The 24569-nt window shown below is 36.2% G+C and overlaps 3 protein-coding genes across 4 annotated transcripts; 2 read left to right on the top strand and 1 right to left on the bottom strand.

Moving 5' to 3' along the window:
* The first annotated feature begins 949 nt into the window (after window positions 1-949).
* Window positions 950-4874, top strand: LOC103935580 (cytochrome b-c1 complex subunit 6-1, mitochondrial). The gene is made up of 5 exons (XM_009345351.3): window positions 950-1103; window positions 1214-1245; window positions 2327-2411; window positions 4519-4608; window positions 4689-4874. Coding segments are annotated over exons 2-5 (210 nt in total). The 5' UTR covers window positions 950-1103; window positions 1214-1243; the 3' UTR covers window positions 4722-4874.
* A 1410-nt stretch (window positions 4875-6284) lies between these two features.
* Window positions 6285-14424, top strand: LOC103935578 (eukaryotic translation initiation factor 5B). 2 transcript variants are annotated; one of them, XM_048580885.1, is made up of 12 exons: window positions 6285-6432; window positions 6676-9459; window positions 9551-9658; window positions 9749-9849; window positions 9970-10060; window positions 10149-10259; window positions 10400-10465; window positions 11877-11936; window positions 12030-12587; window positions 13252-13371; window positions 13693-13812; window positions 13889-14424. In XM_048580885.1, exons 2-12 carry the CDS (start codon window positions 6742-6744, stop codon window positions 13952-13954), a joined length of 4119 nt encoding a protein of 1372 aa, XP_048436842.1. In that variant the 5' UTR covers window positions 6285-6432; window positions 6676-6741; the 3' UTR covers window positions 13955-14424. The 2 variants fall into 2 exon arrangements, with proteins under 2 accessions (XP_048436842.1, XP_048436841.1); XM_048580884.1 differs by lacking the exon at window positions 6285-6432 and having other exon boundaries at window positions 6508-9459.
* Window positions 14425-17812: 3388 nt separating this feature from the next.
* LOC103935577 (vacuolar iron transporter homolog 4) lies at window positions 17813-18798 on the bottom strand. The gene has a single exon (XM_009345348.3). It carries the CDS (start codon window positions 18694-18696, stop codon window positions 18010-18012), a length of 687 nt encoding a protein of 228 aa, XP_009343623.1. The 5' UTR covers window positions 18697-18798; the 3' UTR covers window positions 17813-18009.
* Window positions 18799-24569: the final 5771 nt, after the last annotated feature.

Below are 24569 nucleotides of genomic sequence, written 5' to 3'. Positions count from 1 at the left end.
TCGTAATCGTATCCATCATGTGCGGTTTTATGCTTGAAAGTTTTTTTTTTTTTTCCAATCGGTCTCCTCCTGATTACACTTCAAAGGTTTTTTTTTTTTTTTTTTTCCAGTCGGTTTCTTCTTTTTTTCCAGTCGGTCTCCTCCTTATTATGCTTGAAAGTTTTTTCTTTTTTCCAATCAATCTCCTTATTAGTGGGAAGAAGGCAACAAAAAGGAAACAAGCAGAGCAACTAGAAGGCAAAAAGCCAATTAGTTGTTCAATCAAAGAATTCAGTTGTGCACCCAGATGCGATTTCAGTTCTTGATGTCTTTGTTTATGAATGGAGATTGACCATGGAAGGGATGAAATGAGGCATGAAATGACCATCTTATCCTCACATGTGACACTCACGTGCGCGATACTAACAGAGGAACGACGGAAGTTTCAATTGTGGGTATAAATCCTAACAGACTTAGACCTCGAGGGTTTAAATCTGATTTTTTTTACCACGGGCTATCTTTCGAATACCTTATGACCACGAAGACTATTTATCTGATTAGGCCTTTTGGTAAAATATGTAAACTGTTTAATGGTTAACGTTATTATGGGTATTTGAAAATTTTATTCATGTGAAAAGATTAAAATGGCATTACCTATTTGGGAAATCACTTAAATTGTGCAAAGATGCATAAAATCTAATTTAATCTTGAAAAATAAAATTTAAAAGAACCGATATTTGTAAAATGTCATTAGTGGTATTTTTACTCGTATATGAGACGTGAACGAAGAGTTCTTAAGTTCAATTCTTGTAAATGATAAGTTTGTAACCAGATTATTATAACCTGATCCGTTATGTATCTTAGCTTTTGTCTTTTAATATAAATATATCTTTGTATTAAATATCGTACTCGACCCAGGCCCAAAAAGGAAAAGGCTCGAGTGGGCCACGACTAAATAGTTGGCAAGTGTCGAGAGACACATTCAACAGCTCTCGAAAATATCAGGTAACGAGGGTCCAAGTTCCAGCTTCCATTTCCTCTCTCGGTTGTTTCTCTCTCTTCTGTTGCGGGATTAGAGTTAAAGCCATTGCTTCGAAGCCGACCTTTCTCTTCCAATCACAAAGGTACACTCTTTTCTTCTTGACCTCCCAATTAACCTGAAATTGTAAACAACTAAGTTCCATTCGTTTCATTGTTTTTTTTTAATTAATTTTATTTCATTGTTTTTATGCAGGAAATCTGAGATCTTTTTCGGTTCTTCTCAATGTGAGTATCTCTCTGGATTTATTTTACTTCTGCGTTTTTTATAATTTTGGTAATTATTATTAAATTTGGAGAAAAAATTGAAGATTGTATTGTGGAATTTGGATTTTAAGAAATCACATACCAAAGGGATTCCTTGGTCTTCTGAATTTCTAATAATTAATAATGATAATGGATAATGAATGGTTTCTTTTGATGAGGTATTCAATGGTCAGACTGCGTAGGGTAGTGCTATTCACATAACTCTTATTACCACCCACACACCCTCGTTTATTTTTGTTCATTGATCTTCACCAATTCATTTGTTCCAATGATCGGAATTGAGAGGGTTGTATGAGAAGTAAAAAAAAATGCGTGTGATTGTGAATTTGGGTTGGTTGGCACCAGCCCCTTTTCTTGTTCCCCTGCGGAATGATATTAGTTTGATTACAACAACAACAAAAACAAAGCCTTATCCCACTAAGTGGGGTCGGCTGTATGAATCCTAGAACGTCACTGTGCTTGTTTTTGTGCCAAGTCTTCCGTTAGATCCAAGTACTCCAAGTCTTTTCTTAAAGTCTCTTTCCAAGTCTTCCAAGGTCTTCCTCTACCTCTTTGTTCTCGAGCCTCTATCTATGATAATAGTTTGATTATTAATGGAAAAAAACACACAAAAACTGAATTTACAAAAATAGGGGTTGGTTAGTCACTTTACTTTGCTTTTTTGGATTCAAAACATTTTTCGTGCTGGGTTAGCATCTACCTGAACATGTGGATAACTCAAATCCATGAAATTTATGATCCTTCATTATTTTTCACTTTTAAGACATTATGATGCTATTTTCATAAAATGCAGCTATCGAGTTTCATTGAACAAGTGATTTCATTGCAAATTTGTACAAAAAACTTCTTAATGTAATGTTCATTAGCAATATTTGGTCAGGCATTGTGGTCGTCACAAGATTGTGTTTGTTTGTTTTTTGTTTTTGTTTTTTTTTTTTTTTTTTTTGGGTCAGAGCAAGAATGTGTTTGTCAAGGTTATATGTCGTAGTACAAACTTTAAACAGTTATACTTATTTATCCATCCTTTTGTTTACTCTATAAGGGCGGACGAGGAACTTGTTGATCAAAAGAAGTATCTTGAGGAGTCTTGCCGGCCTAAATGTGTAAAACCTCTGATTGAATATCAGGTAATGTACTGCTGCTATTACAAAAATCTGTCTTGCAACTTCTAGTACCAGGAGTTGGCGTTCGTATGAACTTAAAGTTGGATACGATATTATTTATTAAATTACTAGCTTACTTTTAGCTGTTCATAATTTTCTTCCCAAGATAGTCGTAGCTACTTGTTTGTATTATGCTGTACTTGTACCACGGCTTTTATCCATATCCGTGCTTTCTTCTCTTTACCATGGGGATTACAAACTAGAAAGGCTTCAAACATATGTTTGCATGTGGTCTGACAAGTTGGAACGTGTAAGTGTTCTATGTTTTTCCATTTGTGGAAGCAATTTGGAAATTATATATAAACACCAAATTTAAAGTTAGTAATAGTAAAGTTGTTATATGTATCAATCTAACATTACAAAAAGTGATTGTGCGAAGGTTATAGCATGAAAGTTGGCTATCAGATGATCAAGATCCGAATCGTCATAAATCAAGGTTTTAAAAGACGCTAGGCGCTAGTCGAGCAGCGAGCTGGGGCCTAACGCTTAGGTGCCTAGGCGGACTAGACAGATTAAAGTAAATCTATTATATTTCGTGTAAATAAGTGTCTGCTTATACTTAAAATATATATACTTTCATCATAAAATACAAAATAGAATGACATACATATTATGAAGCATTGGAACTATAATGAAACCATGGGGAACAAAGATATAATGCGTGTTCATTTAAGTATGCAACAAGTCTCTTATAATTTATTGAAAAAAAAAAAATGCAAAATGAAAGTTATCTATTTTTTGTCTAAGCGAGTTGCGACCTAGGCAAGTGCCTAAGTGGGTCTGGACGGGCTAGGCGGGGGGCTAGGTGGTCTAGGTGGGTGCCTTAGCAGGTCTAGTCACCCTTTCTTAATTTTCAAACGCATAGGCATTAATCGGGACGGTGGCCAACTGCCTAGCGCCTAGGCGGGATTTTTAGAACAGTGTCATAAATAAGTGATTAAACAAACTCTTTTGACATATTTAATGAGTATGTTAGGTTATCTTTTTAATCTTAAGAAGCCAATCTATTAAGAAGAAATTTATGCGTTATATAAACGAGAAGATTCAAAAGGGTATATGGGGTTCATTGAAAGATTATGTGTGAGTTGGAAAAAGAGTGAGACAATAAGATATTTATATCCTACGCAATAGAGATTGAAATTTATATTCAATGGAAGGATATTAAAAATAAAAATAAAGGACAGAGCGATGAGTTTACATCATTCATACTCTGAGGATCTTTATAAGCTGCTATATCTTGTCGTCCACTAATGAGTAAGCCTGTCCAGGAAGGGACTGCAAAAGTGTTTTATTCTGATTATGCATATGAAATTAGTTCAAGTAAGAAAAGGCAAAAGTTATAGAACATATACTACTGAAGATTTTTGTTATTTCTGAAGGGGTGTGGGTTATGGGCGTTTTTTAGGTTCAAACTTTACTCAAGGGATCAAGTCTTACATAGACAATGAAGTCCCAATCAAAATCTGTATCACTTGAACCTGTTGATATTAGGACTTGCTATTGAAATTGAATCTTACAATTTTGGAACTTATTGCGCTGTATGAAGCTCTGTGAACATTGTAATTCCGTTTCCATTACCACAGTTATGCAGTGAATATGTGGATTTATAATCAGCAAAATGATTGCCAACATTGGAAAATCTCGAGCTACTTTAACTATTATACTAGATTTAATAAACTTTTGTAATCTTTGCTTACAAAGAGTAGATGACTAGGCAATTATTTCTATTGCGCACCTGTTATTGTTCAACCTTAGAAATTATGTTGTTAAAAATGTCTTACTAGGGTCTTGATTTCTACCCCTTTTGCACCCTTCTCCCTCCTCCCATAATTGAAGTGCTTTCGATTCACAGGGTGTCTGTAATAATTTTGAGTTACAAGTTAAGTTTATGAACTTTTTCTTCCATCTTTGTTTCCTTCTTCAAAATTTGAAAAGGAAATGGACTGCTATGACCATTGGAGGTCTTCGTTTTGATATTCATGTGTTCTTCAGCGGGTACAGAAAGAGGGGCTTTTCACATATGGCTTTTCGTAATCGTACTGAAATATTTGAACTTCTATATTTATTGTAGGCATGTGTTAAGAGGGTTGAAGGTGACGACGGTGGAGACAAGCATTGCACAGGGCAGTACTTTGACTACATATCTTGTGTTGACAAATGCGTAAGTCTCATTTTATTTTGTTATGCTATATGAAATTTTTGTTCTCGCTCAGATGATGAGCATTGTTTTCTGCAATGCAGGTTGCGCCGAAGTTATTTCAGAAGCTCAAGTAACTGAGTTGAAGTTCTAGGGTCTGCCCATCCTTTAATTGTTACCCTTTACAGTGGATATGAATTTTTAACTTGCGCTACGATGTTTATTTCCAGCAACATCATTCAAATCTTGTTGAGAGGTCTTGAATTTGAATAAAAAGATGATTTTGTGAATTGGTCTTGTTATCCTACCATCAACTTGTGCCATTCTTTTACAATTATTGATTGATGAGAGGAGCGAGTATTAGGCTTGGTTTGGTATTGAGGTGATTCTGAAAAAAGTTGGTATCAAAAAAAGCTGGGAGTTGTTTTTGTGTTTGGTAAACATTTAGCTTCAGCTTTTTTTTCACAGTTTTCGTTGAAAAAAAGCCAAAAACAAGAAACTGCAAAATCCATCTTTGAAAAATCAGCTTTTTTTTTCACATGTCTTTTATATAAAAGTTTACCAAACATTGTAATATTGTTTTTTTTTTTTCAAAAGCACTTTGACAAAAAAGTTTACCAAACACTCTGCTGCTTTATTCACAGCTGCTTATTCTCACATCACAGTAAAAACAGTTTTTTTTTCAAAACATAGCAATACCAAACTAGCCTATAGTCGTGCATGGGCGCATGATGCTATAACACAGTTTATCTTTGCGAGATCTACTATTAGGCCTACCATAATCTAGGGCTGTGGTGTCTCGTACACGACTGAAGCTAGCGCAATGTGTGATATGTGACGTGCAATATTTTGGCAGTTGAGGTCGAAAATACTCACCCCCTAATGCGTTCAGTTTCCTCTTTTAAAACAAAATTCTTAGTGCTGCCTTGGAATTTAGAGAAATTTATGTGCAACTGGGTGTATTGTCTCTTGTTCTAGGAGTATTTTGCATTCTGGGTTTTTCTCTTTTATTCCCTAAAACCTGGTACTGAAATTTTTTGGTTTGTTTGGTGATTTAAAGGGTCGTACGTGTTTAAGCCATTCCACCTTGTTCACGCCCATGTTAAGTTTTGTAATTTTGTTCTCATTTAATTGATTTATTCCTAATTATTGCCAATCTAAAAGGCAACGAGCGATTCAACAATATAAATTAGGCTAGATGGCGTTTTAATAATCATGTTCATGTATCTGAATGCGGGTTTAATTTCCATTGATCATTCTTAACAAATAAAAATTTAGCTCACTAACTATATTGTTTGTATAAAAAAAAAAAAATTAATTTTAGAAATATTTGACGTGGCAAGAAACAAGAATGGATGGAATGACAAGTGTCAATTACAATAACGTAAATTAAAATGCATGTTAGTAATCTGCACAATATGTATTGTTATATAATCCAATGCGTGTTGTCCTAGTTCTTTTGCCCTATTCTTTCTTAGTTTGTACTACATCAGTATCTATGCCTTAGTTCGATTCTCCTTCTTATAGATTATAGTAATAGAATAATTAATACAGCCTTAAAAAAATTTGAAAAGCCGAGGTGAGTATTTTCTTGAAAGTTTTGGGCTAAGGCCCAAAGGTGGTGGAAAATTTTAGAAAGGCCCACAACCGCCTTTCTTTTTTTCTTAGAAAGCCTGACAGACTACACAACCCTAGAAGCTTTAAAAACAGACAAACACATTTCGTTTTCTTGTTCTCTCTCTCTCTCTCTCTCTCTCTCTCTTTGTGGATTGTAATCCATCCGAACCCGATCGTTTTCCTCCGCAATCCGTCAATTCTGTTGCTTTCACTCTCTCCTCACCGCCCCAAGTAAGCTCTCTCTCTTTCTCTCTCTCTCCAAGATACATATAAATATACGTACTTATGCGTGTGTATTTTGTTTTCTGTTGTTTTTAGGATCAGATTCTTGCTGTATTTCTTTATGGCTGTGAAAATCTAGATCTATTTCTTTAGATTTTGAAACGCGCAATAGCTATATATATTAATGTGTATATATCTGTGCGCGCGCGTTTGTTTCATCTGTGTTGATTGTGATTCTTGGTTTTGCGATAGGATTTTTGGAAGGAGGCTTCAATTCAACTGTTGCAACAGATAATATTTGTCGAAACCTAAACCTCGATGGGTCGGAAGAAGCCGACTGCTCGGGACGACGAGAACCCGCAGCAGGCTGCGGGTGCAAAGTCGAAGAAGAAAGCTTTGGTAATTGAAGACGATGAGTATTCTATAGGAACTGAGCTGTCCGAGGAGTCTCAGGCGCAGGAAGAGAAAGTTACTGTCACGGGAAAGAAGGGTAAAAAGGGTAATTCAAAAGCTTCAAAGCGCAGGGACGATGATGACTTTGATGATGTGGGAAAGGGGGACGAGGGCGAAGATGAGGTTCCCCAAGTTGCCTTCACTGGAAAGAAGAAGGGAAAGTCGAAGAAGAGTGGTGGGAATAGTGCGTTCAGCTCTTCGAGTTTTGGGCTGCTTGGAGACGAAGACGGTGATGATGATGAGAATTCTGGGTTAACTGGTGATGATGATGAGGGTGCTCCAGTGGTGAGTTTTTCTGGCAAGAAGAAGGCTTCAAAATCGTCCAAGAAAACTGGTGGTAGTTTGTTTTCAGGGTCAGCTTTTGATGCGATTGGCGATGAAGGCGATAGTGATGGTGAGGTTGTTGATAGCTCTGTGGATAAGAGTAAAGAAGATGACGATAGTGAGAATGAAGATGAGCCTGTAATTTCTTTTACAGGGAAGAAGAAGCCGTCTAAGGGTGGGAAGAAGGGTGGGAATGTGTTTGCAGCAGCTAGCTTTGATGCCCTCGATGATGCAGACGAGGATAAGCATGAAAAGAATGATGAGGATGATGAAGTTCCACAGATTACATTCTCCGGTAAGAAAAAGAAGTCATCAAAGGTATCAAAAAAGAGCGGTGCTAATTCTCTTAGCTCAGCTCTGCTTGATGAGGGGAATGATCAAGATACTTCTGTATCTGAACCAACTAGAGTTGGCGATGACACAGTTGATGATGAAGATGCATCTGTGATTGCATTCACAGGTAAAAAGAAGTCTTCCAAAAAGAAAGGTAATGGTGTTTTTACTGCATTGAGTGAAGATACAGATGTATTTGAACCAGAACAACCAAACACTGAAACTAGTAAAAGCGAAGCTGCTGATTCTAAAACTAAGATGAGTAAAGAGGTTCTAGAAACTTCAAAAAGTAAGAAAAAGAAGAAGAAGAGTGGAAGGACTGCTCAAGAAGAAGATGACTTGGATAATATTCTTGCTGAGCTAGGTGAGGGTCCTACTACATCGAAACCAGCTGAGGCTACTGTGCGAGCGGAGAAAGTTGAGGTTCAACCTGATCTGGTTGCCCCGGTTAATGCTTCTGGTGAAAAGGAAGGTGAAGAAGAGACTGGGGAGTCTGCTGCTGCAAAGAAGAAGAGAAAGAAGAAGGAGAAGGAAAAGGAGAAAAAGGCAGCGGCTGCAGCCGCAGCAGGGACTGCTACTGCTCCCGTGGTCACTAAGGATGATAAACAAGAAGAAACCCAAATTGAACTTACGGATCCCAAGAAGAAAGAAGTGAAAGGTAAAGTAGCAGATAAGAAACTTCCAAAACATGTGAGGGAGATGCAAGAGGCTCTTGCTAGGCGACAGGAACTGGAAGAGAGGTTGAAAAGGGAAGCAGAGGAGAAACAGAGGAAAGAAGAAGAGGAGCTGCGTAAGCAGGAAGAACTTGAGAGGGAAAAAGAGGCGGCCAGAATTCTGAGAAAGGAAAGGGAAAAGGAGAAGCTGCAAAGGAAGAAACAGGAAGGCAAGTTTTTAACGCCGAAGCAAAAAGAAGAACAACGTCGGCGGGAGGCAATGAGAAACCAGATACTTGCTAATGCAGGGGGTTTGCCTCTCCCGACGGCAGACAATGAGAAAAAGGCTAAACGGCCCATGTATCAGAAAAAGAAGACAAAAGCAGCACCCATTCATGCAAATGGTGCAGCTTCTGCGAAGCCAGTGGAAAACCTAGAAGAGGGAGGCCAGCTGGACACTATCCCTGAGCCAGAGTCTGGGGAATTTGAAAAAGTAGAAGATGTAGAGTCAGTGGATCTGGAGGAAAAATCTGAAGTTGCTGAATCGGTTAAAGATAATGGAGTGGAAGAAGAAGAAGAAGAAGAAGATGATGATGATGATGATCCATGGGATGTTAAGAGCTTTGATGATGTTAGCCTTTCTGTTAAACGTGGATTTTCTGATGAAGAGATTGACTCTCAACCTGTTGCAAAAAAAGACATAAAGAGTGCAGGTGCCAAGCCATCAGTTTCTGCCCAGAAAACCGTTCCTTCTCAACCAATAAAATCTCAGGATGGTGAAAATAAGAAAAAACAACCTGATAATGATGTTGACAAAAGTAAGAAGAAAGATGTTTCTGTTAAAAAAGCAGCGGCAACTTCTAATGCTGACCCTAAAGAAAGTGGAGATAACCTTCGTTCACCTATTTGCTGCATAATGGGCCATGTTGATACTGGTAAAACTAAGCTGCTGGATTGTATCAGAGGCACAAATGTTCAGGAAGGTGAGGCCGGAGGTATTACTCAGCAGATTGGAGCAACATATTTTCCTGCTGAGAACATCCGTGAGAGGACCAAGGAACTGAAAGCTGATGCGAAGCTGAAGGTCCCTGGTCTGTTGGTCATTGATACCCCTGGGCACGAGTCATTCACTAATTTACGGTCACGGGGCTCAGGTTTATGTGATATTGCTATATTGGTGGTTGATATTATGCATGGCTTAGAGCCTCAGACAATAGAGTCACTCAACCTTTTGAAAATGAGGAATACGGAATTCATTGTTGCGCTGAATAAGGTGAGGTTTATGGTCAAATCTACTGTCCAGATCTCTAATACTGTCGTCTCATAAATGTTTATTTATGTATTCTGGAATATCAAATTTTTAGGTGGACAGACTCTACGGATGGAAAACCTGCCGCAATGCACCAATTGTGAAAGCAATGAAGCAACAATCTAAGGATGTACAAAATGAGTTCAATATGAGGCTCGTACAGGTCTTGTGTACTGCAACTTTGTCTTTTGTTCACTTTATTTGCTTGACCTTTTGTGGTTCTAAAATTTCAATTGTTTGTATGGTTTGCCAGATTATCACTCAATTCAAGGAGCAGGGGTTAAATACTGAATTGTATTATAAGAATAAAGAAATGGGGGAAACATACAGTATTATTCCTACAAGTGCCATTAGGTATGGCTTGTGGAATAACCTTATCTCTTTTACTTTTTAGTCTCTACTGCAAAGGTTTTTTTTTTTTTTTAGTAATTTGCTCTATGCTATGTCCTGAAATTCGGCTTTTGAATATCGCAGTGGTGAAGGAATTCCAGATTTGCTATTACTATTGGTTCAGTGGACGCAGAAAACTATGGTTGAGAAACTCACTTTCAGCAATGAAATTCAGGTTTGATATAGTTTCACCTTGTTTCCAGTAATGTAAAGTTGCTTAACTGTTTATGTGGGAGTTGATGGGGGCTGTTCTTGTGAACCAGTGTACGGTTTTGGAGGTTAAGGTTATAGAAGGCCTTGGGACAACAATAGATGTTGTTTTGGTTAATGGTGTGCTTCATGAAGGAGATCAAATAGTGGTTTGCGGCATGCAGGCAAGAATCTAAAATCTTTTCCGAGACAATTTTTGTAAAGTTTGATTGTTATAAAACTATTTTCAATATTTGCTTTAGAACTGCTTGCAAATGATTGTAGTAGGTCCCATTATTGATATCAATTTTTTTGTCTCTTTTAGGGACCTATTGTTGCTACAATTCGGTCTCTATTGACGCCACATCCAATGAAAGAACTTCGTGTGAAGGTAGGTTTCTTTCTTTTCTTTTCAACTCTCTTCTGCTTTTTGTTCTGCATTGCAATTAGCTATTTAGTGATTTTAGTGTGAGAATGAAATCTGTTGCTCCCAGTGAAAGTTAGTCGACTGAAGAATAAGTACAACAGCATAAAGTGCTACGTGCACATATTAGTGGTGGTTGGCTGATCATGTATTAAAGAAATGGAAAATATTAATATTATCATAAACATAGAAGGTTCAGAATTTTACATTGGCGAACAAGCAAGACACAAGGTACAGGTAAACCCCATTCATTGAAAGAAATAACAGCCAAACCATTCTGGTGAATCCATCCAAATACATCTCAGGAAATATCAGCCAGCACATCTGCGAAAAACTCAAAATGAATCCTACCCCACAATGGATCTGCTTTATGGTGCATGCATCCATAAAAAATTGTCATGTTCTCTGTTAAAAAACCCTAGGTGTTGCCATTGGGGTGCATTTCCAAAAAAGAAAACAGTGACATTTAGATAATAGTGGCGCAGTGCTACAGTGCTCTTTTTTATGCTTTAGGGGCCGCAGTGCTGTATTGCTTTGGATTTCTATGTGATTACAATCATTGCATTATTCCTCAATGCTTGTTTGATGTTGTTTTTTGTTTTCATTTTCCTTTTCATTTTGTAATTTAAAAAAAAAAACTTTTAGATAAGAGTGGCGCTATTCCCGCCTCACATTTCCTATTTTCCCATCTACATTAGAATATTATTTATCCCAAATGGACCCTTACATAATAGTACTTTAAAGGGATAATATATGTAAAACTACATAACACAAATAAATAGAAGAGAACCAAGATATTGAGGCCAATATGGCTGCTAGTGGAACCAGGTAATCTTCTAGAAGAGTGGAAGAGAGCCCAGACCGATGTTTGAATGCTTCTTTTCTATTATAAACAAGTAATTTAAAGGAAGAAGGAATTAAGTAATAGCAATAGGAGGGAAGTCCAACCTTTCCAGATTTGGTTCTGCCCGATTCACAAATTTACTCAAAAAGAAATATAAATTAGTGACGATTTGATTAGGATGAAGGGAAAGAAAGGAGGCAAGGCCATTTTGGTAATGAAAATAGTATACTAATATCACTTAAAAACTTGATGGGGGTTAAAAAATATGGAGGTTGGGTTCAGTGCCGTTTTCAGATAATTGTTCTTGATAAACTTAGGACAAAATGATTCTTGGAGCAACTCTACATAGTTTGGAAAAATGGTTTATTTTGGATTCTCAATTCAGATAACTATTTGATTAATCTGGTTTATCAAATAGTCGATTTCTTTGATGGTGCAAATCCAATTCAGTGGGATCTCTTATTCACTTATTTTCGTCCATAAACAACATTCCATGTTGCATCAGATGAATGATTCTGTGGATCTTTATTTCAGGGAGCATATCTGCATCATAGTGAAATCAAGGCTGCACAGGGTATCAAAATCTCAGCACAGGTAATTTTACATTGAAATCAAGGCCAATCCAACTCTATCTATTTGGACTCATGTTGTGGGATTTTCTTGATTTTTGATGTTTGTTTTATGAAGGGTCTTGAGCACGCTATTGCTGGTACTGCTCTACATGTGGTAGGGCCTCATGATGACTTGGACGAAATCAAGGAAACAGCTATGGAAGACATGAAGTCAGTTTTGAATAGGATTGACAAGAGTGGTGAGGGTGTTTGCGTACAAGCATCTACTCTAGGTTCCTTGGAAGCATTGCTAGAGTTTTTGAAAACACCAGTCGTTAACATTCCCGTTAGTGGTATTAGCATAGGACCTGTGCATAAAAAGGATGTCATGAAGGCCAGTGTAATGCTTGAAAAGAAAAAGGAGTTTGCCACCATCTTGGCATTTGATGTCAAAGTGACACCAGAGGCCCGAGAAATGGCAGATGATTTAGGTGTGAAGATCTTCATTGCCGATATCATCTATCACTTGTTTGATCAATTTAAGGCCTATATTGAAAATATCAAGGAGGAAAAGAAGAAGGAATCTGCTGATGAAGCTGTCTTTCCGTGCGTGCTCAAGATTATGCCCAACTGTGTTTTCAACAAGAAGGATCCAATTATTTTGGGGGTTGAGGTTCTCGATGGCATTTTGAAGGTATTATTATATGCACTCCATTTGGTTTACCTAGTTCTCTTTTAGCGGGATATGATTGTTTACCATCTTAATTTGTCTCTCTTCTTTTAATTTCTCTTATAAGTCCTTTACTAATTCTATGTTTTTTTGGTCAGTATTAATTCTTTTGTTTAATACTTGAATTTAAAATATCTGATAAGAGACTTAAAATGGAATGTTGCCGCAAGTATAAGGATAGTTTGTAATTTTCACCAAAGGAGTTAGCAGGGTTGTTGAATGTATAGCGTAGGTAGTGGAAACAATTTATTTGAAAAACTGTGACAGAGTATTGCTTGGGAACCTGCTAAGGTTTGCTGGGAGCTACTAAATTTGTAATTCTGGAAGTCTGGTAGATTGGTTTAAATGGTTTGCAGTGCCAGCTCGCTCAGTTTTTCTATTCTTGGTTCCCTTCATCATATGAATACTAGTTCTTGTATAGTGCCTATTTAATGTTTGCGAGTTCTGTTTTTGGTTTAATATGAATAAGTCCAACTCCTCGTATGTCTGATTTTTTTTTTTGTGCGTCTTTGAAAGTTTTATATTGAATCAATTAAATGTTCGCTAATTAAGTTCAGCTCTGAATGTACTACAATGCCAGGAATGTTAGGTAAAAGTTCTTATTATTTTTATTGTATGCTCTGTGCAGGTGGGTACTCCAATTTGTATTCCTCAAAGGGATTTTATTTCTATTGGGCGCATTGCATCCATTGAAAATAACCACAAACCTGTTGATACGGCGAAGAAGGGGTCGAAGTTAGCCATTAAGGTATGAATGTGTGATAAGTATTGACATACAAATATATGTGCTAGTTTTGTTGTCGGGATTGGCTTGTCATTGCAGTTGTGGAGTGGTCTTGCTTTTAGTTTGTCTTTTGTTTTTTTTGTTTTTTTTCATGTTCTGGCCGATCATTTTGTAATACCGTTTGGTCTTCTTGGCTTTTCCTGTTTTCTAGCCGATCATGTAGTTCGTTTGCGTTTCATCTGTTTTTTCTCTTACCCTTTCTCCAACTTATACTTTTAAATAGTGAAATGAAACTTTTACACTTGTCCTCGTGCTTATTGCAGCTTTTTTCTTGCGTTTTTGCAGATTATTGGGTCAAATTCGGAAGAGCAGCAAAAGATGTTTGGTAGGCATTTTGAAATTGATGACGAACTTGTCAGCCAAATCTCAAGGAATTCGATTGACGTACTTAAAGCGAATTACCGGGTAAGATTTATTTTGTTGTACAGTTTACTTCCGGACAATGTGAACCATCGTTATGAACTGTAATTCAAATATGCAGGATGAACTATCAATGGAGGAGTGGAAGCTGCTCGTGAAATTGAAGAAACTTTTCGAGATACCGTGAGAAGAGCTAATGCATGTTGAGGAAATTCTTTCGTAACACAACACTCGAGAGGCTGTAACGACTTCAGCGGCAAGCAGAAACGATACCAAGGTTCCTTGCGGTTCTATTTTTGATCGTAAGCGGCGCACAAATAAGTTTCGGCACTCAAATTCAAGTGCGATCGTATGTGTAGGGGGAGAAAAAGTTCCGGTTTGCATCTTCAGGAGGTCCTTTATCCAAGAGAGTGCATTGCATTTTTTGTCCATGCAGTGTCGGATCCAAGTCGATATTGATGGAAGAAAACAGCTTTGTTTAGTCCTTTTGGAAACCTGTTGAGCCAGCGTTGAACGGGAATGATCTGAAATTCGACATTAAAGTTGTACGGTTGTTGGCATGAGTATATGTTATCGTTGTTCTCCCGACGGACACGGTATAGTACCATATATTTCAAGGATACCTCAAATAGAAATTAACGTCTCTTGGTGGCTTCATCTGTTTTTCCATGGTTTGAACCTTATATGTTTTCTCCTCATTTTTCTGCACACGAATGACCACATGACCATCTTATGGACTTTTCTGACCGAAAAGTACCCAAAGTTAGGTGTGATTTTTCATTTTCCAGAATTTGAATATATATGTTCGACCGAATCAAGGAGGGTTGGAACAAAAGAAACTGGTGTCATAATATGTTTTTACTATAGGGTGAGACGGAAAATATTGGTATTGAATTTGTCATCAATGAGATTCAAATTTAAAACTTTTCATGTACAAGTGAACAAAAATATCATTGGATTGTAACTCTAAATGGTATATGTTCTGTACTTCGATTCTAAAGTTGTCAAAGTTTTTCCGCTACCAAATCGCAGTTGGTGTTTTTAATTGTGTTTTTGAATATTTGAGTGAATACCAAGTAGAAATTTTGGGAATTGGTTCTATAATTTCAAGTATCTCAGGGCATGCAAAACGAGAATTATAATGTGGAAGTGACCAAAACGCCCTTTCGATCAATCAGAGGTCAAATTTATGCCGCAAAACGTTGACTTAATTTGGTGTTATAGGATGATTCGGGGACGTTGATTGGATAATCAATCGTTAGTTTCTTGTGAGCCTTGGTAGGGTTTTGGAAATCATGCGTTAAAAGTTGCAAATAATAGACCACCCATTAACTCACTAATTTTAAACAAATATTTTAATAAGATTCTATACCACTTACGCATGCTTAGAGGTGTCAAACGGGCCGGTCCCACCATACGCATGCTTAGAGGTGTCAAACAGGCCGGCCCACCATTGCCCATATAAAATCGGTTCACATAGACTTGGGCCGTGCTTGGGCCGACCCCCTTAATAAACAAATCGTGCTTGGATTGATTCACTTAATAAAACATTAAGTCCAATTCAGCTAGTAGTCCTAACCCATTAATATCGAGACTGTCTTGGGCTAGATTAGTAGAACGTGGCGGACTTCAATAAAACAAACTTTAATTATTTTAGAATTATAAAAAAAACAAAAAACAAAAACCTTTTTTGAACATGTTATTAAGCTACATATCATTAGTATTGTCTTACTAACCTTAAAACGTATGTTCATAGGTGAAAAATAATGAATAAATGAGCTTATTCATATAAACCTTAGGCCCGGTCTGCTCGCATCTTCCAAATCATGCCATGCCTTGCCTTACCTTACTTAAATAGGCCTAAATCTTTGGTTACAACCATGTCAACATAATTTTCAAATAATTAATACCTTGAATTTCAAAGTTATTCACATGTGGTTCTCCTTTGTTTATCGGTGTTCTCATTTGCAACCACCTGCAAACTTGTTCGATTATTATAATATCTTCCCCTTAAATACTTAACTCTAATGGGGCAGTTATGAAGAACAAAGGAATTGGAGATTTTTTTTTTTTAAAAAAAAAAAAAACCTAAGTCGGATATAGAGCAGTGGTGATATTATTATTTTTGATCCAAACCTGACCCGATTATATACGTATATTAAATTATTAATATAATTTTTATGATTTAGATTTGTCAGTCCTATTTTTTGGTCTTGTAGACTTTATGTTTGGTTCAGAATCGTCTTAAACAAATAACATGGCGAAGATATTATAGTCTTATGATACTTATATTCCGAGTAAATTTGAGAAAATGTTCCTTAACTTTGATTGAATTGTAGCTTTAATCCTTGAACTAAAATTTCATTAGTTTTAGTCCTTCAACTTGACAAAATGTGAAGCATTAGTCCTTGGGTACTAACACCGTGATATTTTCTATTACTATGATGATGTGGTCTTTGTGTGCTCCACATTTTTGTTGATGTGGGTGCCATGTGGGCTAAAAAATTTATAAAAAAAATACAAACACAGAGAAAGGAAAAAGAAATTACATAAAATAAAAATGGATTAACCTTCTCTTTTCCATCTTCCTTCCGCCCACCTCCTTCTCTAAACCCAGTGGCCATTGTAGCACTCTCCCAACAACCAAACCATAGAAAAGTTCAAATCTAAATTTGGAACACAATCTTCCTTTCCAAACGACTTCACACAATGACCTCCATCCTTGCAGCACCTTAGTCCACGCTGCCTTGACAACTCAATCTCTATTTTGCACCACCTACAATCGAAACCCTCGCAGCCCATAGATCGGAACTTTGTGGGTTACGGATTGGGGATCGGCTGGGTTGTGGGGATGTTAGACTAAATGTATAATTATGGAGAATAATCCGAATGATGACTTTAAGGTACGACTTGAATCGTTTCCTTAAAGTATTATTTGCCTCCACTCGAATGAGTTTGCTAAAGGGTTTCTTGGCAAGTCACTTCCAGGATACAACAAAGTATGTAATATTCGATTAGCAAAACCGAATTGTATTCCCTTAGAAATAACTAGAAAGAAATTGTATGAATGTAATGGAGAGAGAAGAGAGAGCAAAGAAATTATGTAGACAACAAATTTCTAAATAAATCTTCTCTTATGCTAATGTTACCGATATATATATAGAGAATTGCACCTTTTAAACATATCTGAACATTGCAACAATATTTCTAATGGATATATCTGATACAAGAGGCGTAAAGGAATGCATATGTACGGGATGCATTATGTCCTTTAGCCAACAGAAATAAAAGTGCAGTGTTTCATATCAAAAGGTGTGATTATTGGGTCGAATCCCATCCCGTCAAACAGCTGCATATATATATATATATATATATGTTACATTATATTATATTCTTAAAATATTCAACAGGGGATTGGGGGATGAAGATGGAAGGTAGGCTGGGGAGTTGGTCAAAGACTCAAAGGTGAAGGGGTGGACTGCAAGAGTTGGTGAAGTGCGGGCGGGTCTCTAGAATTTTTTTTTAAAATTTTTTCTTTCCTAATTTTTGTTTTTTAATATTTCTAATCCAGGTAGCACTGAATTATTTAAGTGTGGGGCCCATAAACCTGCCACACAGGCACTCTAAGGGAAAATCTAACAAAATTGTGATAGAGGAACAATGCCCCCCATTTTATCAAGTTTAGGGATCAAATTTAATGGATTGTTAGTTTAGGGACTAAAACTACAATTCAACCATAGTTCAAGGATCATTCCTCCAATTTACTCCTTATATTCTCAATGTTATAGAATTGTTTCAAACTCAAATTTTCGCTCACATACATGGAGCCAAATTAAGATGCTATCAATTAACTTATACTTAATACTTTTTTTTAATATTAATAATGTATACAGATGTGATTTATTTACACCATCTTTATGTACATCTTTACTTTTTATCTTCATTAAATTAAATAAATTAAAAATATACGTTTCATTTCTTTAAGAAGTAAGGTGTACGAAATAGCCAGATGCATGAGAAGTAAAGTGCAAGTAATTACTTCTTATACTACTAATATGCATTTCATTACTTTAAGAAGTTACACCAAGAAAATTAGCAACTTAACTCACTCCCTATGCACATCTTGTCATCTTTCATATTACACAAAACCCAACAGTAAAAAAAAAAAAAATAAGAACAGAAAAAAAAAAAATAACGAAAAATCTTGCAACACAATATTAATGGGCGTTAGATCAAAGGGTCTCACAGCCCACTTGAGCCAATCAACTTTGTTAACCCAAAGGTAATCGCCATGGCCATCCAACCTCCAACCAGAACCCTCATCACTGATCTCATAACTGGTGCCTTCCCCAACTTTGCTCCCAACAACCCAAACACCACCAAAGCCAAGCTCACAGCCGCGGCCACAACTCCCAACCTCACCTTGTACCCCCTTATAAACGACGCCGCTAGCAATGGAACCATTGCTCCCACTGAAAACGCCAGTGCTGATGCAGCTGCTGCTTGTAAAGGGTTGGGCAGGCTCTCCTTATCATCTCCATCTCCACCATCATCTTCTGCCACGTGAACTTCTTGGTTATTTTTCTTGTTCTGATTGTCTCTTTTCATTTGAGCCACCTCTATGTCCAGCTGGGAGTACACGGAGACAAACTCTCCAATGGCCATGCTACATGCTCCGGCTACTAGTCCGGCAAACCCGGTTAGTATCATGGCCTTAATGTCTTGTCTCACAGCTCCGACTCCCATCATCAATGACGCAGTTGAGATTAATCCGTCGTTGGCGCCTAGAACCGCAGCGCGGAGCCATTGGGAGCGTTTGGAGTAGTCAAACTCCGTTTTGTCTAGGGTTGTTTGGTGCTCGAGGTCGTTTGGGGTGATTATGATGGCACACTTGCCTTCAGCTAGGGAAGTCTGGCTGTTTGGAGCCATGGAAAAAGTAACGAGAAAAATGGATAATGAGGAATTAGGGTTTATGTGTGTACTGTGGATTGAGGAAGAGAGTAGAGAGAAATTGAAGAAGTGTGGAGGACACACGCTCACAACAAGGGTATTTATGGAGGGAGAGGTTCAATCATGGAGGCAAAGGTGGGGTACACTAAATGGAACAAAGCAAAGTGTGTTTACCTAGTGCCATTGCTTTTTTAAAAAAAAAATTTATATGAGATACCGCTATCATATTCTTTGCTTATTTAACATAGAATGTTATGAAAACGCTGATATCGAGTGTGTATGTGTGTACATATATATATATATATATATATTATGTATAAGATACCACTATCATATTCTTTACTTATTTTACATAGAATGTTATGAAAACACTGATATAGTCTGCAGGTTTAGGAATAAATAAAATAAGAAGATGAACAAAGAATTGACTAATTGGTCTGGTGACTTACATTGCATACCGTAGTTTGGTACAATAAATTCATATATCCATTAATTCAGTATTTAAAATAACGTCCTTTTTTAAATTTTGTAGCCAAGGGGAACAAAAAATTTTAGAAAGAAAATATAATTTAAAAGCAGATGGGATGTAAAATACTTTGTCCTATAACACAAGTTATCCAGTATAATGCTTAAACTTTTGATGGTGCGCATCCTAGCTAGTAGATGTTTATCACCCTACATTTATATGAATGCATGTTCCATTCTTCGTAGCATGAAAAGAGCAAAGTACATATATGTTGGAGAATATGATTTCACATCCGTTTTATGACAAGATAATGTACAATTAAGTTGAAACAATATTGATGATTTTGTGTTGTACCTATTTTAATTGTAAAATGTACCAATTTTTTGAACACTATGGATACATTTTTTTTACCATTTATTATTTCTTATTTTTACATAGTTTTTATCCATTTATTAAATCAAAATGTTTGAATTTTTTTATTGTAACCGTTTCTAATAGTATTATAATGAGGGATTTTAAATTTATAGGATTATAAATCTCATAAAATATCAAACAATTAATGTCAAAACTATAAAACTATAAATATTAGTAGTAATATAATGAGGTGTACAAAGTCAAAGGACTTTGATCAAACTTTGAATACTATTAATGTTTTAATCAAAGAATGTTAAAGATTGGGACTACATTCAAAGTATCCCTTATTAATACAATATATACTCCAAAAAGAAAATAAGATGATAAGCACAATTGTAATAATTAGATCGACTTATAACATGGATGATTGCATACTATTGAAAGCAAATAAAATTAAGATTAATTACTATACATGCATGCATGCATGATCTTGAAGCTTGATCTCGACCAACTTGCCTCTGACCCAATTGTACGAATAAGCTTCAACTTAATATCTGAGCTTAATAAGGAAAATTGGCGATTAGAGCTAACAGTAGAACGTAATCAGCATATCGAGAGAGATTAGTGACGAGGAAGAAGAATAGTACAAAGAACAAACAACTTTATGAACATCAAATTTAAGAGGAAACGTAAGACTTCCAAGGCTGTTACACCGGAAACAAGTCCATAAGCAAAACGTGACACTATCAAACAAAGACAAAAAGAGGCAACACAAATCCTGCGTAACCTTTTTTTAACAAATATGAAAACGGAAGCAATAATTCAAGGCTTTCCCTTCCCTTTGTATCTTTTTCTACTTCTTTCGGTTGTGCTACATTTATTTATTTATTTTGGTTAGGTAGCTTCTTTTGGTGTAACTTTGCACTTCCATGGCGTGCATAAGCACAACTACGTATACCTTCTAGTAAGTAGTAATTGACATCTGATTGGTTTTGAAGTATAGCTAGCCAGACCTAAAATTCCGAAGACATCAAATATTTGGTAGGATTTGCATATGTAAGCTCATAAATAGATGCTGCAGTGCCAACAAGAAAAAAGAAGCTCCAATCTGTAACTAAATATGTTTGGACACGCGTATGAAGCAAATGAATGTGAACTAAAGTGTAATGTCTTCAAAGTAAACTGTTTGAAAGATTTGATATGATAATCGATCATGAATCTCCTTTGAGCTGCCATACGGATGCCAAAGTAATCGGAATCATCAAGATGCAAGTTCTCTATCAATCCTTTTAAGTGGGAATTCTTTGAATCAATTATTTAGTACTATTTCTGTTCATGACGTTGCTAGCTGTAACTCTTGGGGCCGGTTTTCAGCTTAAATACCAAGTACGAGGGTTTGGACCTTCGTATATCTTTTACATCAAAACCTACTAAATTTTGATAAATATAAACCTACTAAATAGATCAACAATGGATTGCTGAGCAAGAAAGCACCGAGTGTGGAAAAGAAAGAGTGGGGATTAGATAACATAACAAAAAGGAAGGGAGTGTGCATTCCATGCGAATGCCACCACCATCTTGATTTTATATTCACTAAAAAAACGAATTAGGGTTTCCTTATCCCATCCCCCTTTCTTTTTCAGCGTCCAACACACTCCCACTCAAATCACTAATTGGTTTTTTTGCCCTCTAATTGGAGCAATAAATTAAAAATAACTTTTGTGTACGGCTAAATGTCTGGCAGATGGAATGTGTTTGTCGTGTTCGTATTATTTTTGTATCATACCTGTTATCTTTATGGGTCGTGTTGTGTCAAACTCGTTTTCTTAATAGGTGACCCAATAATGATCTGATTCGTTAACGAGTCGTGTCGTTTCGTGTCAGGTTAACGAGTCATATAAGAAATTGTCATGTCTAACGTCTAGAAACTAACAAACGATATCTTATCGGACACTTAACGGGTAACCCGATAACGACCTGATTCGTTAAAGGCCCAATAATAACCCGACTCGTTAATGAATTGACCTGAAGCTTGTTGTTTTCATAACGTTTCATGTCCGATTAATGGGTTGTGCAAGCAATTGGCAGCCATAAGCTAAACATACCAAATAAACTTTCGAAAATATGTGCATATTATTTCAATTTTGTTAGTGGACCCCCCAATTGTTTTGTGTACTTGAAGCCAAAATCTCCCCGATGGCCAAGCTACAACTTTGGATATTATGTTGCAGAAAAGTATGGTTTCCAAAGAATGGGTGGATCAGATGAAGATATTTTTTTTTTTCTTTCAAAATTTGACATTTCAAATCCTGTGTTGTTTGATATATGAATAGATTTTGGGTCAGTTTGGGATTATTGTGCTTTTTAAAATAATTATTTCTGTTGTACTTTAAGAATAATCGGTTGCAAAATAAAGCAATTAAGCGTATGACAAATTGTATTTTTAAAGGTATGGTGAGTATGAAAAGTAGTTTAAAAGCGTTTGGTAAATTTTAATGGAAAAGTAATATAATTGTATATAATGAAAAAAATGGACATGATAGTGTGGGCGATGACGATAACAACGGTAGCGAGGGAAGTGGTTGTGGTGTTGCCAATAAAAGGGGTGCAGTCGTTGGGCTGCATAGGTAACAATGGTGGTAGCGGCAGCGAAAACAAATGATGGTGGCGGTTGTGGTGGCAGTGATGACAGTTGGGATTATGGGGATGGTGGTGGTGGTGGTGGCGGCAACGATGGTAGTGGTAGTTGTGGTTGTGGTGGTAGTGGTGGCGTGATTGTGGTGTGTTCGTGATGGCAACAATGGTGGTGGTAATGACAATGGTGGTGTAAGAGGATAGCATTTGTAGTATAAATAAAATGTGTCTAAAAGGATAAATAATGTCATTTTGAAAAATTAATGAGTGTGTTACAGGAATTAAAAATATTCATTAAAGACTCAACTCCACTTATTTTTAAAGTAACTTTTAAATGTAACATACATGCTGCTTTAAAAAGCTGTTGTCTAGGGGTTCACACCATCAACATTACTGATATTGTTCTCAACTTAATAACATATTGCAAAAATCCATTGTGATATTAGTAGTGAACCTCTCACATTTAAAATATATATGTTTTATATCCGATGTGGACTATTCTCCAGCGATGAAGTCATTTACATTCACTATCACTACTAGAAACCTTTAAGCCTCATTTATTGTCTAGATTTAATTTGAATATGATAACTCACTATATTTAGTGAATGCTAAATAAAAAAGGATAATGTTTGCATCCCCCTTGGGAGAATACGCAATTCTGGAAAGGCTTTAGGTGTGTAGGCTGGTTGCTTGGGTGTCTTAATGAGTGTTGAGTGTTAACTTGACTTCATAACTCCATGCACAAAATTATTTGTATGGTAATTCATCAATTAGACAAAAGCCACTTCGGTTCGGCCTGTATGTGAATCCGTCCTTGGTTATTTCTAGATCATAATACCATTATCATATGCACTTGTCATATTGTATGATGTAGTAATATATTATCCACTCATGGTAAAATCTGGTGGGATGCACACAAAAATTTCTCCTAAAACCTCTTTGAGAGTTACATGCAAGGGTCGCGCACTACGCTCTAATAATTTCTTCCGTTTTAGGTGCATTATCGTAGTATTAGTGGTTCGTGTGGTGCCCGATTTGAATATCGGTTGACTGAATTGGTGTTGCATGTGGAACACGTAACGGTGGATTGAGATAGCATATTGCAATATTTGTTGGCCGAAAAGAAAGCCAACCCAAGTCTTTTCGTCTTTTTAGGGTAGTGCTATCTGCCTATTATATTTACTCTCACACATCATTCTTAATTTTTGATTATCGGATCGAATGAATCGAAGAAGATTAATGACAAAAAATTAATAAGATTATATAAAAGGTAAAATTGAGTGTGTAAATAACACTTTCTTTTTGTTATTGCCCCAATTATGTACTAGTGTGAGTTTGCTGTACGGGGTGGGGATATACGTTTGCTTCGACATGGAACTACTGTGATGGTGCGTGGTGTTTGTTGGATTGGCCCTGACATATCCATATCAAGTTGAGTTGGATTCCATTGGAATACACGTAGATAGGGAAGAGGGGAGGAGAGAGGAGTGTTTTCGTGTCGTAAACCTTTAAATTAATTATTATGGTCCATGGTGCTAACTACATTGAAGAAGTAACAATCACAAAAACCAGGAGATGGAAGTTTTACAGATAGAAGAGAAATGTGAGAGAAGAATTAGAGAGCCAGTTTAGAGAGAGAAATGAGATTTGTATATTGATTTAAAAGAATGATGATTACATACTTTATTTTTATAATAGAAGGTCTAACAACTTTAACCAAATACTAACAAATTTACTAATTGTATTGCTGACTTGTACAACTATTTAACTAATTATCTAACTAATGATGTGAAACCCTTAATACATGGGATTCCGTAATTTTTTTACACTTAGGATATATTTACACTGAAGAGGGAAGTTAATAAATTTGTGTCAAACTCACTATTCACGATATTTAAACTTAAGATATTTTATTTATAAGTAAAGACGAATATTACTAGACTAATAATTTACTAAATAAAGAGAAGGATAATTGTTAGCAAAATCGTATTCATAGTTTATCTTTCACCTGCAAAGGACCCTTACATAGAAAACTATATTATTCATGCGAACGTTTTTACCGATTTCATACCCATAAATACTATACACGTCGCTAAAATATGTACGTAAAATTACTATTCGCATTAATAATATTGCTGCCCACCAGGTAAACCTATTAGCTCTTAACAACTTAAACGTTGTGACAGAGGAAGTAATCATGAGTGAGTCATGGAGTTAAACAAGCTTTTCCTAATACAATGATATTGGGGCTGGGCATAGTTCGTATACAATTGAATCTTAGACTTCATAATTATAATACTATTAAATTTAGCATAAAATTAAAACAAGATTTCTAACTATATATATATACAAGCCATAATAACCCTGCATGTGATCCAATATTTTAATAGATAAGGTG

This window comes from the organism of the source record quoted next, unplaced genomic scaffold, assembly GCF_019419815.1.
Source record: "Pyrus x bretschneideri cultivar Hongxiangsu unplaced genomic scaffold, Pyrus_bretschneideri_v1 Contig16, whole genome shotgun sequence".
NCBI lineage: Eukaryota > Viridiplantae > Streptophyta > Magnoliopsida > Rosales > Rosaceae > Pyrus > Pyrus x bretschneideri.
This window is presented reverse-complemented; position numbering and strand designations above follow the sequence as displayed.